Below are 12,708 nucleotides of genomic sequence, written 5' to 3'. Positions count from 1 at the left end.
TCACATTCGACCCAATGAAGCTTGAACGCGCTCGTTTAAAAATTTAAAAATTATTGCAGCGTAAGAGTTCGAAATCGGAAGAGAAAGATAACCGAAAGACCGAGATCGTTGGTACATATTCATCGAGCAACATTTCTCAAACATCGGTCCCTCCGTTTTCGAAAACGCGTGGCCATCTACGTTTAACATTTTCCTAAAATCGATTCGATACAGTTCCAACACTCACCTTCTCAGACATCGCGAACTTTGCATATATCTCAACGCTACTCTACGTAACTTTCATCTTCACGACCATCCTTGACTAGTATCGATCTTCGAGATCTCTGTACTCGAAGTAACGGACCGCGAAGTGAAAGAAAACCGATAACTTCCAGGGTTAAAGCTGGTTTCGGTTGGATAAATTTGTAAATAAAGATGCGTTGCTACTCGATCGTATCGAGAACAAAATGGGCCTTAATTTTATTAGGAGAAGAGGAAACAACGTATTATGAAATTTTGTACGGTAACTACTAACCCTCCAAGGGTTGACAATCACTGAGTTATACGAATATTAAAAATTGAGAAACGAGTCGCGAACAAAATTAAATCGAGCGCGTTTGTTATTTATATTTCGTTAAAATTTCTCGATGCGAGTTTCATTGAGATATCTTTAATCGTTTCCAAGATATGCATTTATTTTGAGTTCGAGTCCAATGATTTTTTACATACTATATGTATACGACCCTGTAGACTGTATCAACAATTGACGATGACCACACAATTTTACGAATGTGAGAAAATTGGAGCAAATCCATTGGTGAGACGAGTTTCGTCGATTTTGAGTAAGTTCTTTTTTATCAATGGATGATTCAGCCCGCGTGAGATAAGGATCGTTGACTGTCGATCGTCAAATATCTCACTCACCCTCGGCATATCTTTCTAGGCCTCAACCCGAAATAAAAATGGCCGATACCTGAAAAAAATCACGACCTTCCTCGGATAAGTAGAAACGACAGACAATGAGATTGATTCAAGCGTACGCGAGCAGAGTTCAAGGGTATGCACTCTTCTGAAGACGTTATAAAAAATACGAAAATTGTAAATTTCATTCGGCGATGAAATTCGACCTGTACGATTTTTGCAACTACCGTGCGAATCGGCGAATCATTCGCGCTATTTCAACAAAGGCAGTAACGAAGATAATTCTGAATAAATGGTTTATTAGTATTCTTTTATTTACCTTCTAACGAAAGCTTTTAAGGCAAGTATAACGTGGTTCAAGTTCATCGAAGGTCGTATACGAGGAAAAATATTTGATTTCAATGCTTTCGTACGATAGAAAAGGAATAATAAATTTTAACCACTGAAAAACAACACTATCATAAAATCACATCTTTGGTAGAGTGTAATCAAATCATTCGTAATATATGTCCAATGGACAATATGCGTATATACATATGTAATATTAAATGAAAAAGGCGCTCCTAAAATCTCGCTAATGACGTAGTCTGTTAATTTTTGAAAATGTAATAGCACGAACATTTACGGATGAAAGTGTAGCTGTAGCAATTCTGGGCGTCGTGTCGAACCTAAGCAAGGGTCAAGTCGAGTTTCGGCTATGCGACAATAAAATTTCACATGGATCCCCGTTAAACAGCTACTTCGATGTTTGCAAAGCTTACTCTTTACGTGACCTTGTTCCTCAATCATATCGGGCGAAAGCCACCAGCAGCTCGTCGTCCGAAAACCCGTTTCTCGTCCATCCAGAGCATGCCAAACAAACAAGCTGAGGGTGACTTGAGAATGGCTTCCGGCCTTCTGCCGCCGAGGGTGGTAGGCCGCAGAAAGCTCTTTTGTTTCGGCCGAATCATTTTGCTCGTCGGAGAAAACGTACTCGTCACGGCTCTAGTTCACGGAGAACAGATATAACGGAATCCACGTGTTCCTTTCGCTCTCTTTTTCGACTCTCTTTCGCCGCTCAACCATCGTGACGAGAAGCGCCAGACCAACTGAGGATGCCGGCGTCGCGACGCCGTAGATTATTACGTTCGATGCATGCGTGGGAGTTTCGAACGAGCAGTCCGTAACACTACCGTGACGTTCCGGCGTCGGTACCCCTACCACGAAACGGGTGAATCCTCGAAAACAGGAAACGCGAGGAAAACTCTGGAAAAACGCGGGAGCTCGCATTCCCTATTTCCCGAGATTTTAATTTCGATGGAAACGTCGATGCTTCTTCGCAAAGTTCACGGTCACTTTCACTGTCAACAAGTTCCATCTCAAGTTGAATTCATAGATTTCGCACAGATAGATACAAATCGATAACAAAACTTGTATAAAAAGGAGCTCGTTTCATTAACCAAATGAAGGATTACACAAGATACGAGGATGTTTCGCAAATAACGTCATATTACTTCTTTTCTGAGCAATACTCAACACAAACGTATATGAAATAAAATATCCACACACTTCGTTTAATATTTTCACGAGTAACTTAACCAATATTTCGAAACTCTCGATGTACCAACATACACAATCGCGGCTATAAAAACGTGTAATCGAAAGTGCAACAAGGTGCGAAGATATCAAGTACGGTTTAACTCGTGCAAAAAATAAAACATTTCGTACAGTAAAATGCGCGAGGTTTCTTCGAACGATAGCTGGAATAGAAAAATGTGTTGCTCCAGAGCGGATTAGATAGCGAAATGATGATTGACCGCGAACTCGTGCAACTTCGTTTCGAGTCGCGACTACCGATCATAGGAGGGAAACGTCAAAACAAGCCTTTGTTTAGGACAACCCTGTTTTTTTACGACGCAAGCTTTCTTGACTCGCTGTCACCACAAACATAGGACAGGGAACTTTGAATTTTCTCTATTCCCTTCTTCACTTGGCTGTCAATACACCGCCAAATAAGGAAAAGCTATTCGAACGAAACTACAAATTCCGTAATGTATTTTAAGTACGATATTTCGGACAGCACCGAAAGAAAATTTTGAAACAACGCGTTTCTGATAGAAATTGACAGCAGGTATCAACAAAGACGTACAAAGCAAGGAAACTCACCGAACTCTGCGGGGAATTGGATACACTAGGAGATCGTTGCACGGTGACCAACGCCATGATAATGGCCTCCCACGTCGTCGAAATGCTGGAGATAACACTCACTGCCACTATGCATAGACGTACAAACGACTGTGTCGTTCGAACCACGAAAAAACGATCATTTTTCACGCACTTCCAATGGCATCACGCTCGCGGCGGCCATATTCGATACAGTCTAATGTAGCGGGTAGTCTGCGCATGCGTGCGCCCATGGCGTGCGCATCCTGCGATTCTGCTTATCGCGAGATGACGTCATAACTATCATTTTTTTTTATATTAATTTTTCAATTAACAAAATAAATCATAAACTGATTGAAAAAAATTATTACCAAATTTCCAATTGATATTTATTAGAAATGTTGAAAAAGAAACACAATATCGTATTTTTACGTGACTTTCTTTTACATCGAACATAAGTTTTGTAACTCAAAACGATCAAATAGATACATGGTCTCTTTTCTTTCTTTTAAATTTGTCTACAATTTTATAATTTCAAATTACATTAATTCCCAAGAATACATTTTATCTTCAAAATACAGAAACTTCGATTAAAGATATATAATCAAAAAATTGTTAATTTGGAGTATTTTGTAACGAATAGTACATTAATTATAATCATGATTAGTATGAAGAACAATATCAATACGAGCAATAAATATACCTAATAATACTTTTATATTTTGTATATAATTAGAGTTTTAATAAACATACTATTATACCGGAATTTTTTTTCAAATATTTGAATGTATTTCAGAAAAAATTAATACATCCTTCATTAACCAAACAAGCTTTTGTATAAGTGAAAATTAATTGTTTTAACAAGAAATTTTATTAATAAATATGTATGGACCAACTGCGAAAGGTAATTTATCATTAATTTCAAAGTAATTATCGTAGGTATAAAGTACTATAAACTCAACATACACCACAAGACATTTCAGTTATATCGATATTACAAAGAAAGTAAATATATCGATGATTCGATTATGAATCGAATACTCAAAATGGCATTAAAAAAATATTATCATATAGTATCTTTTAGAACTGCAAAGGGATCTACGTAGAATATTGAAAACAAGTCTGTACTCAAATTGTGGGAATTAACACTTTTTTGTGTGCACGTACTTTATGAAAGAATTTAGTGTTGGATTTCTAAAGTATTGAAAATGTCGATAATCTTCACACCGACGAATCAAATAAGATTAACCAATGTTGCCGTGGTTCGCATGAAAAAATTAGGAAAACGATTTGAAATCGCTTGTTATAGAAACAAAGTTATCTCATGGAGAAATAAATTGTAAGTCTTTAGCAGTTGATCGAAAAGAAGACGTACGTTACTTTGTCAGTACGTTTTTGACACCTAACCTAAACTAACCTATACATTTTATTTCTTTATAATTTATTTTATGTTTATTGCTGTACATTATATTGTTAAATTATATTCATGAATACAATAGCCATATTACATTTCAGAGAGAAAGATATTGACGAGGTTTTACAGACCCATACAGTATTTATAAATGTTTCAAAAGGTCAGGTAGCAAAAAAGGAAGATCTCATAAAAGCTTTTGGTATGGATAACCAAACAGAAATTTGTAAAGAGATTCTTACAAAGGGAGAGCTTCAAGTTTCAGACAAAGAAAGACATTCTGCGTTAGATTCTATGTTTAAAGATATTGCAACAACTGTTGCCGACAAATGTGTAAATCCAGAAACTAAACGTCCATACACAGTAACAATGATAGAGAAAGCTATGAAAGATGTACATTTTTCTGTGAAACCAACCCGAAATGCAAAACAACAGGCTTTAGATGTTATTCCACAATTAAAGCTTGTAATGCCTATAGAACGAGCTCAAATGAGACTCAGAATCTGTAGTTCGGGTAAAGAGGCAAAAAAATTAAAAGATAAAATAATTAAATTAATAGCAAAAGTAGAAACAGAAGAATGGAATAACAGAGAGTTAAATTTAGTTTGCTTGATTGATCCTGGCCATTATAGAGAAATAAATGAATTGATAAGATCTGAAACAAAAGGCTCCGGATTATTAGAATTACTAGATTTAAAAGAAATTGTTGAAGGTGATGAAATTTTGGAATAAAATATGGACCTAATTAAATGTTATTGATTATAATCTTATAAACTTCAATTCAATTTAGTGTCATAACTTTTATACTTGGTTTATTTTATTCAGTTGTACATTTATTTATAATACCTCTTTTGTATTCTCCATCTACATATATAATTGGATCAAAATTCAGTATAAAATATTAAGATTCTAATCAGTGTTTAATATGTACAAAAGTAGTACAAGTAAATGTTATTTATAAAGCCTATTTATGTAAATTATTTCAATAAACGGTCAACTATATTTCAATGAGGTTATGGAACGAGTAGTTAATGAAATTAACTTTACTAATCGTAACCTTTTTAAATAACAATATGCAAAGGAACATAAAATGTTCATATCATAGTCAAAGACTAAGTTACTGTTAGAATTTATTAAAAATGTTTAAATATCAGGTATTTGATACATTGTATAATTACTATGTACATTTTTTATATAATAATATAACAATATAATCAATAACTGACACTTGCAATTTAATTGAAAAATATTTACAACTTACTAATGCTTTGAACATATATATATATATATATATATGTATATATATATCACACACACACACACACACACACACACACACACACACACACATATATATATATATATATATATATATATATATATATATATATATATATATATCTCAAACAGGTAACATCAAATTTCAACAATACAATATTTAACCGTTTACATTAGTATTATTAAACGAAAATTATTAAAAAACATTAGTTTATGAATTTATTTCAAAAACTTTAAATTTACTTATTTTCATTAAGTTTTGCTCTAGGAATATATATATTTTCTGTGCGTTGATCACACTTGGCTGCAATGCGTGATGTTGTCAATAGGAAGTTTTGCAGTTTATTTAGATATATTTGTGCTTCTTTATTCAATAAACCATCTTGTACCAATGATGCAACATTTCTTTCTACCCGCTTGCATATTGCTTTTGCTGAATGCAGTGTAGAACAAGCTTTACCGCCTCCCTATATTAGAAATACATGAAATGAAATAAATATGACATGACTACTGCTACAATAAAAAAGAAGTATTTTGTTATTACCGGAATAATATATGTTTCTTGAGGTGGCAGTTGATTGGTATACTCTGATATCCATTCTTCCAAATCGCTAATATGTTTGCTTTCAAATGACTTACCTCCTCCAGGATTTGTTTTTGATATAGCATGACTTAAATCAAATAAAATCATTTGTACTCTTTTTAATTTATCAACATAGGGATGCTCAACTTTACTGTCACTAGCAAATTCTCTTGCCAATCCTATCTGGGCCAGTAATTCTTCAGTTGAGACAAGAGCATTGAATGTTACATCATCTTGCAAATTAAAATCAGTGTCTGTATTTGTTATTCGTGAATCCTCATCTCGCACAGAGGCAGTTGTTTGCTTTGTTGCTTTGGACGTGGAACTGCTATTGTAATATTATTCAAAATTAATAATATCTGGAAGTTGACCTACTTTCCATAACATAGTAATTATGATACAATATCTCTAACAAATGTGAAATTAATAAAGTGAAAACAATAAGGTGAGTAAAATTAATATTGATATTTGATATTAGTTGTCTTACAAATATCGATCATGACATATACGAGTCCTTAGATGATTATCCACTCAAACATTAACTGTATTTACTGTAGTTTTATTTAAACAATTGAAGAAGAACTAGAGCTTTTATAGCGTGCCTTTTACAGAGTTTGTAATTGTTTCTAAGTGTAAAGAAGTTAATAATTTTAACACAAAGCTATAAAACACATTATAATAGTGTAATGATAGTGCACTATTTTTAATTTACATTTCAAAAATATTTTTAATTATAATAAATATTGGAACTTAGCACAATTTGATATATTATTTGATACAAAGTATCAACTATATTTATAGTCTATAACTAATATTCATTAAGATATCTAATACAATCTACCAATTTCCATATCTATTTTCGTTTCCACTCAATATTATCAAACAATTATCAGATGTTTCACTGATTAAGAACTTTATACGACGATCGTTTCCATTATTAAGCAAAATATAAAAACATTAAAGATACTGACTGTTTCATTCAAACGTATGGCAAACATAGAATAATAAATTTTGATAATTCTTTAACAGACAACTAACATACAACACGTAGGACAATATCCTCCCTGGGTTGTAATAAAATTATATGCACATATATGGAAATTATGAAAGAACAGTACATCATAGGAAAGTACATAATTTTATACAGATACTTATCAATTATGATAAATGAAATTTTTTTCTATACGATTTATTAACAAAGTAAAAAGACAATAAAATACCGGTAAATTAATGCTTGTAATAAATTGAAATGACAACACGTAACATACCAATGGCTTTATATTTTCATTTCGGTAAGAATTAACAAGAATTATAATTCAAAATTATGTCTGTGATACCAATATTTTGCACTTTCGTATTAGTCTCGCCACAAAGTGTGAATTGAAGTTTAGGTTATATTAATCTCACCATGTACCTATTTCGTAAAGACGCCTGTACTCCAACTTTATACATAAAAAGAGGCTTTTTCCATACACTCCTAACTACTTCCATGTCCGTAACAAGCAAATTATAATATAATTGTATGAAGACGCTTTTACATGTACAGTTTTAGTCGTAACAAACGTTGCGATTTATAATCTGCAATTTGCTTCTAGATCTTGCTACTGCCCAACTGCGCACTGTCACAAACCATTTTACTCGTTTTAAAAATTTCAACCAGCATGCCAAATATAAATATCGATTGCACATTTCAAAAAAGTTGCAGAATTTCAAAAGAAGTTAAAATTTTATTTTAAATTAGATTTCAAGTGAATCTTTAATTTGGAAAAAAATGTTAGAGAATAAATAATTCGAAAATAAATATCGGAACTAGATTTTGTTGTATCCTATTGTTGTATATGTTTAAAATAAAGTAGTAGTTTTACCACGGGCGATTTTGAATCTGTAATTCCAGCTTTCGTATGCACATATAATTTTATTGATATTTTTACTTATACTAACTAAATTACTCATACTACCAAGGACATATCCAAAGTGTTCCTTTTTTTGGCATCGTCCTTTCTCATCTTAATAATTAAAAAATTTAAACACAGAAAAATATATTATATTTCTAATTAGAAGATAACAAAATTACAAATAATTTTAAATTCAGCGTACAAATAATACTGTATTTTCTATTATTAAAAATACGCACGAATCTCAACGTTTATCTAATTCTTCATACACAAACGAAGACTATTCAAAGTCTCTACTTTTGAATGATTAATTTCTGCAAAAACGATCATCGACTTTATCGTGAATAAAGTTCACCTTGCAAATTTATATTCCATTGAAAATGAAACCAGAGCGAGTATAAGAAATTCTTTATCAACATCTATATGCAAAAACGTTTTTCACACGAAGCAATAACCACATAGTCAAAAAAATTACGATTACTGTTCAACACATTATAATGGCTAGCACAATAAATACTCACATTTTAATTATTACTTGGGATTGGACCACATCTCGCGATCCCTTTTTAAAACGCTATTACATACTGCATGTGAGATTATAACTTGTAACCAGTTGTAAAATAATGTTGCTAAACAACTTTTCTGCGTTCATTTACTGTGAAACATCACTAAACATGGTAGATTATTGTAAAATCTATTGCATCTTAATGATATAAACCGTTTTTAAGATACGAGTTGACTAATGAAGTAAAATCGAGTTGGGAATTCGTCAAATTGTGTATATTCTCTTTGAGGTTTTAAGAGAAACCTGGAAAAACAAGTACAAATTAAAATCAGAGAACAAATAAAATAAATTAAATATAAATAGAAAATGAAAAAAAAAGGATTAAGAGAGTGGTCGCCAGTACTGACCACCGCCTATCGGCGGTCAATTTTTCGAAACCGAGGGACTCCTTATATATCCACCACAAGGTGACTCGCCCATACTTCGATTGTCTTTGTTCGATCTAACCGAATATTTCAAGAAATTGATGACTTTTAAGCCATTATTTATACTAGGACATTGTTAATAATTGTTTAAACTATGATCCTACGACGGTTATTAATAATTTTGATAAATAAACATCAAGATATTGCGAAATTTACGAGGGGGAAGGGTTTCAGTGAATGTTTGTTCATTTACGCGATTGTTATTAACATTTACGCTCGTTCCCAATATTAATCGAACAATGTGCATATTATTTACGCATTACAAAAGATTAAGAAACTTATGGAAATTAATGTTGATCGAGCTTCAATGTTAAAACGTATTTCATAAAGTTTTAAAGCATGGAAAGTAATAATTGATAATTAGATACATTAATTTAACATTTGTTTAATTCTTATAATTTACACAATACGCGTAGACGTTGCATTTTTTACATAAAAATGCTGAAATTCTATTAATCGCTTTTCTAGATAGGGAAATTATCGCGATAAAAACTTGTGAGTTAATAATCGATATGTCTAGCCTTGACTTCGAGGTACTAAAGATTTCTTTAAATGTATAAAGGAAGGCTGGAATGCAGGGAAATTACATTATGCTGATATCGTTTAATTTTACCTTTATTCGAAAGATGATACATATAAAAGTTTGAACAGAAATATTTATTTATTCGATCGCACGGTTGGGAATATCATACAAACGGAATTACTTATATGTGGTATATAAATGTCGGTAAATATATTCTGAACGCGCAATTGTAAATTTCTGTAACGTGGTAATTACATAAGTTGCCATCTATTGGAAAAAGGGTTAAACTACACTTAAGGTGTGAAAACACATGGCGGAGAAACGCTCAAGTTTGTCGAAGAATTGTTTCGACCTTCATCAATAGATGGCACAATAAGCATGATGGTAACGCAACAAACTTGAGCGTTTCTCCGCCAAGGGTTTTCACACCTTAAGTGTAGTTTAACCCGTTCTACAATAGATGGCAACCCATGTAATTACCACGTCACAAATGTTTGGTATTGCGTATTCAGAATATATTTGCATACATACAAACTATAATTTCGAAATGTAAAGAAATATTCATTTATTTTATCGAACGGTAGGGAATATTATTCGAAAGCAGATACTTATCTGTAAGGTCGGTAGATAATGCTTGTGGAGCCATCTATTGATGAAGGTCAGAACAATTCCTCGACAAACTTGAGCGTTTCTCCGCCAGGTGTTTTCACACCTTAAGTGTAGTTTAACCCTTTTTCCAATACATGGCAACTTATGTAATTACCACGTTACAGGAATGTACAATTGCGCGTTCAAAATATATTTGCATACCTACGAACTATAATTTCGATATGTAGAGAAATATTCATTTATTTTATCGCACGGTTACTTCGATTGTCATTGCTCCATCTAACGAATATTTCAATAAATTTATAGCTTTTAAGCTATTATTTATACTAGGACATTATTAATAATTGTTTAATCTACGGTTCTACGACGCTTCTTAATAATTATGATAAATAAACGTCAAGATATTGCGAAATTTGCGAACGCGAACGGTTTCGTTGAATGTTTGTCCATTTCCACGATTGTTATTAACATTTATATGTGCTCCCAATATTAATTGAACAATGTGCATATTATTTATGCATCACAAATGATTAAGAAACTTATAGAAATTAATTTTGATCGAACTCCGAAGTAAAGAGGTGTTTCTTAAAGTTTTAAAATATGGAAAGTAATAATTGTCTATTAGATATATCAATGTAACATTTGATTAGTACTTGAAAAATCGAAATGCATACCTCCTTGGCGACGGTGTTCTCCTCATACCAAACGATGAAATTCAGACATAAATTGTAGAAAATGTTCGATGTTGGGACTCTTGGTGTCAGGAGTATACGATATGCGAGAAGTGCCACAATTTCGCGGATTCCTAGAAATGACGTCAAATTCTAAGAATTTCTGCAAATTGAGATTCTGCGGGATTTTCAAATGAATTTCCGAAATTTTGCTAGATCTGTCGTCGATTTTGGGCTTTGCTAACAGGAGAACATGATATTCGAGAAGGTATTCTTATTCGGGGTTTTTTGGAAATGTCGTGAAATTCCAAGAATTTTCGCGAATTGAGATTTTGCGGGATTTTCGAACGAATTTCTAAACTTCTGCTAAAATTTTTCGTCAATTTTTGGCTTTGGTAACGGGAGGACACGATACTCGAGAAGGTATTCTTATTCCGGGGATTTGTGGAAATGACGTCAAATTCCAAAAGTTTTTACGAATTGAGATTTTGCGTGATTTTCGAATGAATTTCTAAACTTTGGCCAAATTTTTCGACGATTTTGAACTTTGGTAATTTAGCGATGTGATAGGATCCGGTTAAGGAATTGGTGGCAAATAATGGGTAAAGAGAAGCTTTTGTTGTTACTAAAAATGACTTTATTGAAAGACATCAATACATCGGTGATACAATCTCATTCTTTCGTTTAATTAACATACTCAAGCATTCATACGCACTATAAAAATGTTACTTTTCAAGGTATTCAACTTTTTCTTATCTTAAATAATCATTCTAAATTCGCAGCCAATTAGCTCGATATTACTCGCAGCGAGTAATACCGATTACCAGGTCTCACCACGTGGAGGTTGCTGCGAGCGGAGACCCGGAGAGAGATAGATGGAATCAAAGTTCCATCGATCTCCCTCGACACGCGATACAAACGAAGATACTAAACCAAAGAGATGGAAGGAATCAATGTTCCTTCCATCTCCTCGTTTAGTTCTGCCGAGCAATTACATTATGGAAAAATTAGGCAAAATTGGGAAAAACGCGACACGAACCGTGCAGTTGGTCCTACTAGGTCTATCCCGTTTCCCCTCCGTGGTTCCGATTCCAGAGAAAACGAACGACGCCTACCACTCCCCTAGAGGAGTGCCCCGTTTCTCCATCTTTACGACGAGAGGGTCTTATTTTGGAGGCTTTCGCAGGGAACGGCAAAAATGCCTACTCCTGTGCTCGCAACATGCCCCCTCTGGAAGCGGACACACCGGAAGAGACGGCGATAGACCGTTCGGACTACTTACACGGCCGGCCACTTGCTTGTACAAGAAGCAGTGGTGACCGGATCGAGGAACGAGGAAGCGAGCAAAATTAAGCTAAAGATTGGATAATTGCTTGGCAGATCACACCCTTAAAACTAACTTATTCTAACTGCAGAGATAGAAGGAACCAATGTTTCTTCGATCTCCTCGTTTAATTCTGCCGAGCAATTACGTTATGGAAAAATGAGGCAAAATTGGGAAATACGCGACGCGAACCGTAGAGTTGTTCCTACTAGGTCGGTCCCGTTTCCCCTCAGTGGGCCCGATTCTCAAGGATATGCGCGACGCCGTCCACTCCTCTAGAGGAGTGCCCCGTTTCTCCCAACTCCGCAGCCAGGAGCCACGCAGAGCGTGGACCTGACTCACGGAGGATGACGAAGAGAGGGTCTTATGATGGATCAAGGGC

At 33.9% G+C, this 12,708-nt stretch overlaps 3 protein-coding genes across 4 annotated transcripts in view; 1 reads left to right on the top strand and 2 right to left on the bottom strand.

Annotated features, from left to right (window-relative positions):
• Ssh (Protein phosphatase Slingshot) overlaps positions 1-3,239 on the bottom strand; it is a 149,939-nt gene extending 146,700 nt beyond the window's left edge. The window contains exon 1 of the mRNA XM_076318780.1: positions 3,046-3,239. Coding sequence (XP_076174895.1) covers positions 3,046-3,102 — 57 coding nt within the window. The 5' untranslated portion in view covers positions 3,103-3,239. The remainder of the gene's footprint in view (positions 1-3,045) is intronic.
• An 852-nt stretch (positions 3,240-4,091) lies between these two features.
• Sbds (SBDS ribosome maturation factor) lies at positions 4,092-5,484 on the top strand. The gene is made up of 2 exons (XM_076309610.1): positions 4,092-4,381; positions 4,558-5,484. Exons 1-2 carry the CDS (start codon positions 4,251-4,253, stop codon positions 5,183-5,185), a joined length of 759 nt encoding a protein of 252 aa, XP_076165725.1. The 5' UTR covers positions 4,092-4,250; the 3' UTR covers positions 5,186-5,484.
• A 352-nt stretch (positions 5,485-5,836) lies between these two features.
• On the bottom strand, positions 5,837-7,949 carry LOC143146221 (corrinoid adenosyltransferase MMAB). Of its 2 annotated transcripts, none has more exons than XM_076310323.1 (3): positions 7,729-7,949; positions 6,276-6,639; positions 5,837-6,198 (listed from the first exon to the last, which is right to left on the bottom strand). In XM_076310323.1, the coding sequence occupies exons 1-3, from the start codon at positions 7,803-7,805 to the stop codon at positions 5,971-5,973; spliced, it is 669 nt and encodes a 222-aa protein (XP_076166438.1). In that variant the 5' UTR covers positions 7,806-7,949; the 3' UTR covers positions 5,837-5,970. The 2 variants fall into 2 exon arrangements, with proteins under 2 accessions (XP_076166438.1, XP_076166432.1); XM_076310317.1 differs by having other exon boundaries at positions 6,276-6,642; positions 7,729-7,947.
• Positions 7,950-12,708: the final 4,759 nt, after the last annotated feature.

The sequence above is a fragment of the Ptiloglossa arizonensis genome, chromosome 1 (genome assembly GCF_051014685.1).
Source record: "Ptiloglossa arizonensis isolate GNS036 chromosome 1, iyPtiAriz1_principal, whole genome shotgun sequence".
Taxonomy (NCBI): Eukaryota; Metazoa; Arthropoda; class Insecta; order Hymenoptera; family Colletidae; genus Ptiloglossa; species Ptiloglossa arizonensis.
This window is presented reverse-complemented; position numbering and strand designations above follow the sequence as displayed.

Coding starts and splice junctions, on each gene's coding strand:
- Sbds (XM_076309610.1), top strand. CDS start 4,251: ATGTCGATAATCTTCACACCGACGAATCAAATAAGATTAACCAATGTT. Junction 4,382..4,557: donor ATCTCATGGAGAAATAAATT/GTAAGTCTTTAG, acceptor ATTACATTTCAG/AGAGAAAGATATTGACGAGG.
- LOC143146221 (XM_076310317.1), bottom strand. CDS start 7,805: ATGGAAGTAGTTAGGAGTGTATGGAAAAAGCCTCTTTTTATGTATAAA. Junction 6,643..7,728: donor CAGGCGTCTTTACGAAATAG/GTACATGGTGAG, acceptor ATATTACAATAG/CAGTTCCACGTCCAAAGCAA. Junction 6,199..6,275: donor AAGAAACATATATTATTCCG/GTAATAACAAAA, acceptor TTTCTAATATAG/GGAGGCGGTAAAGCTTGTTC.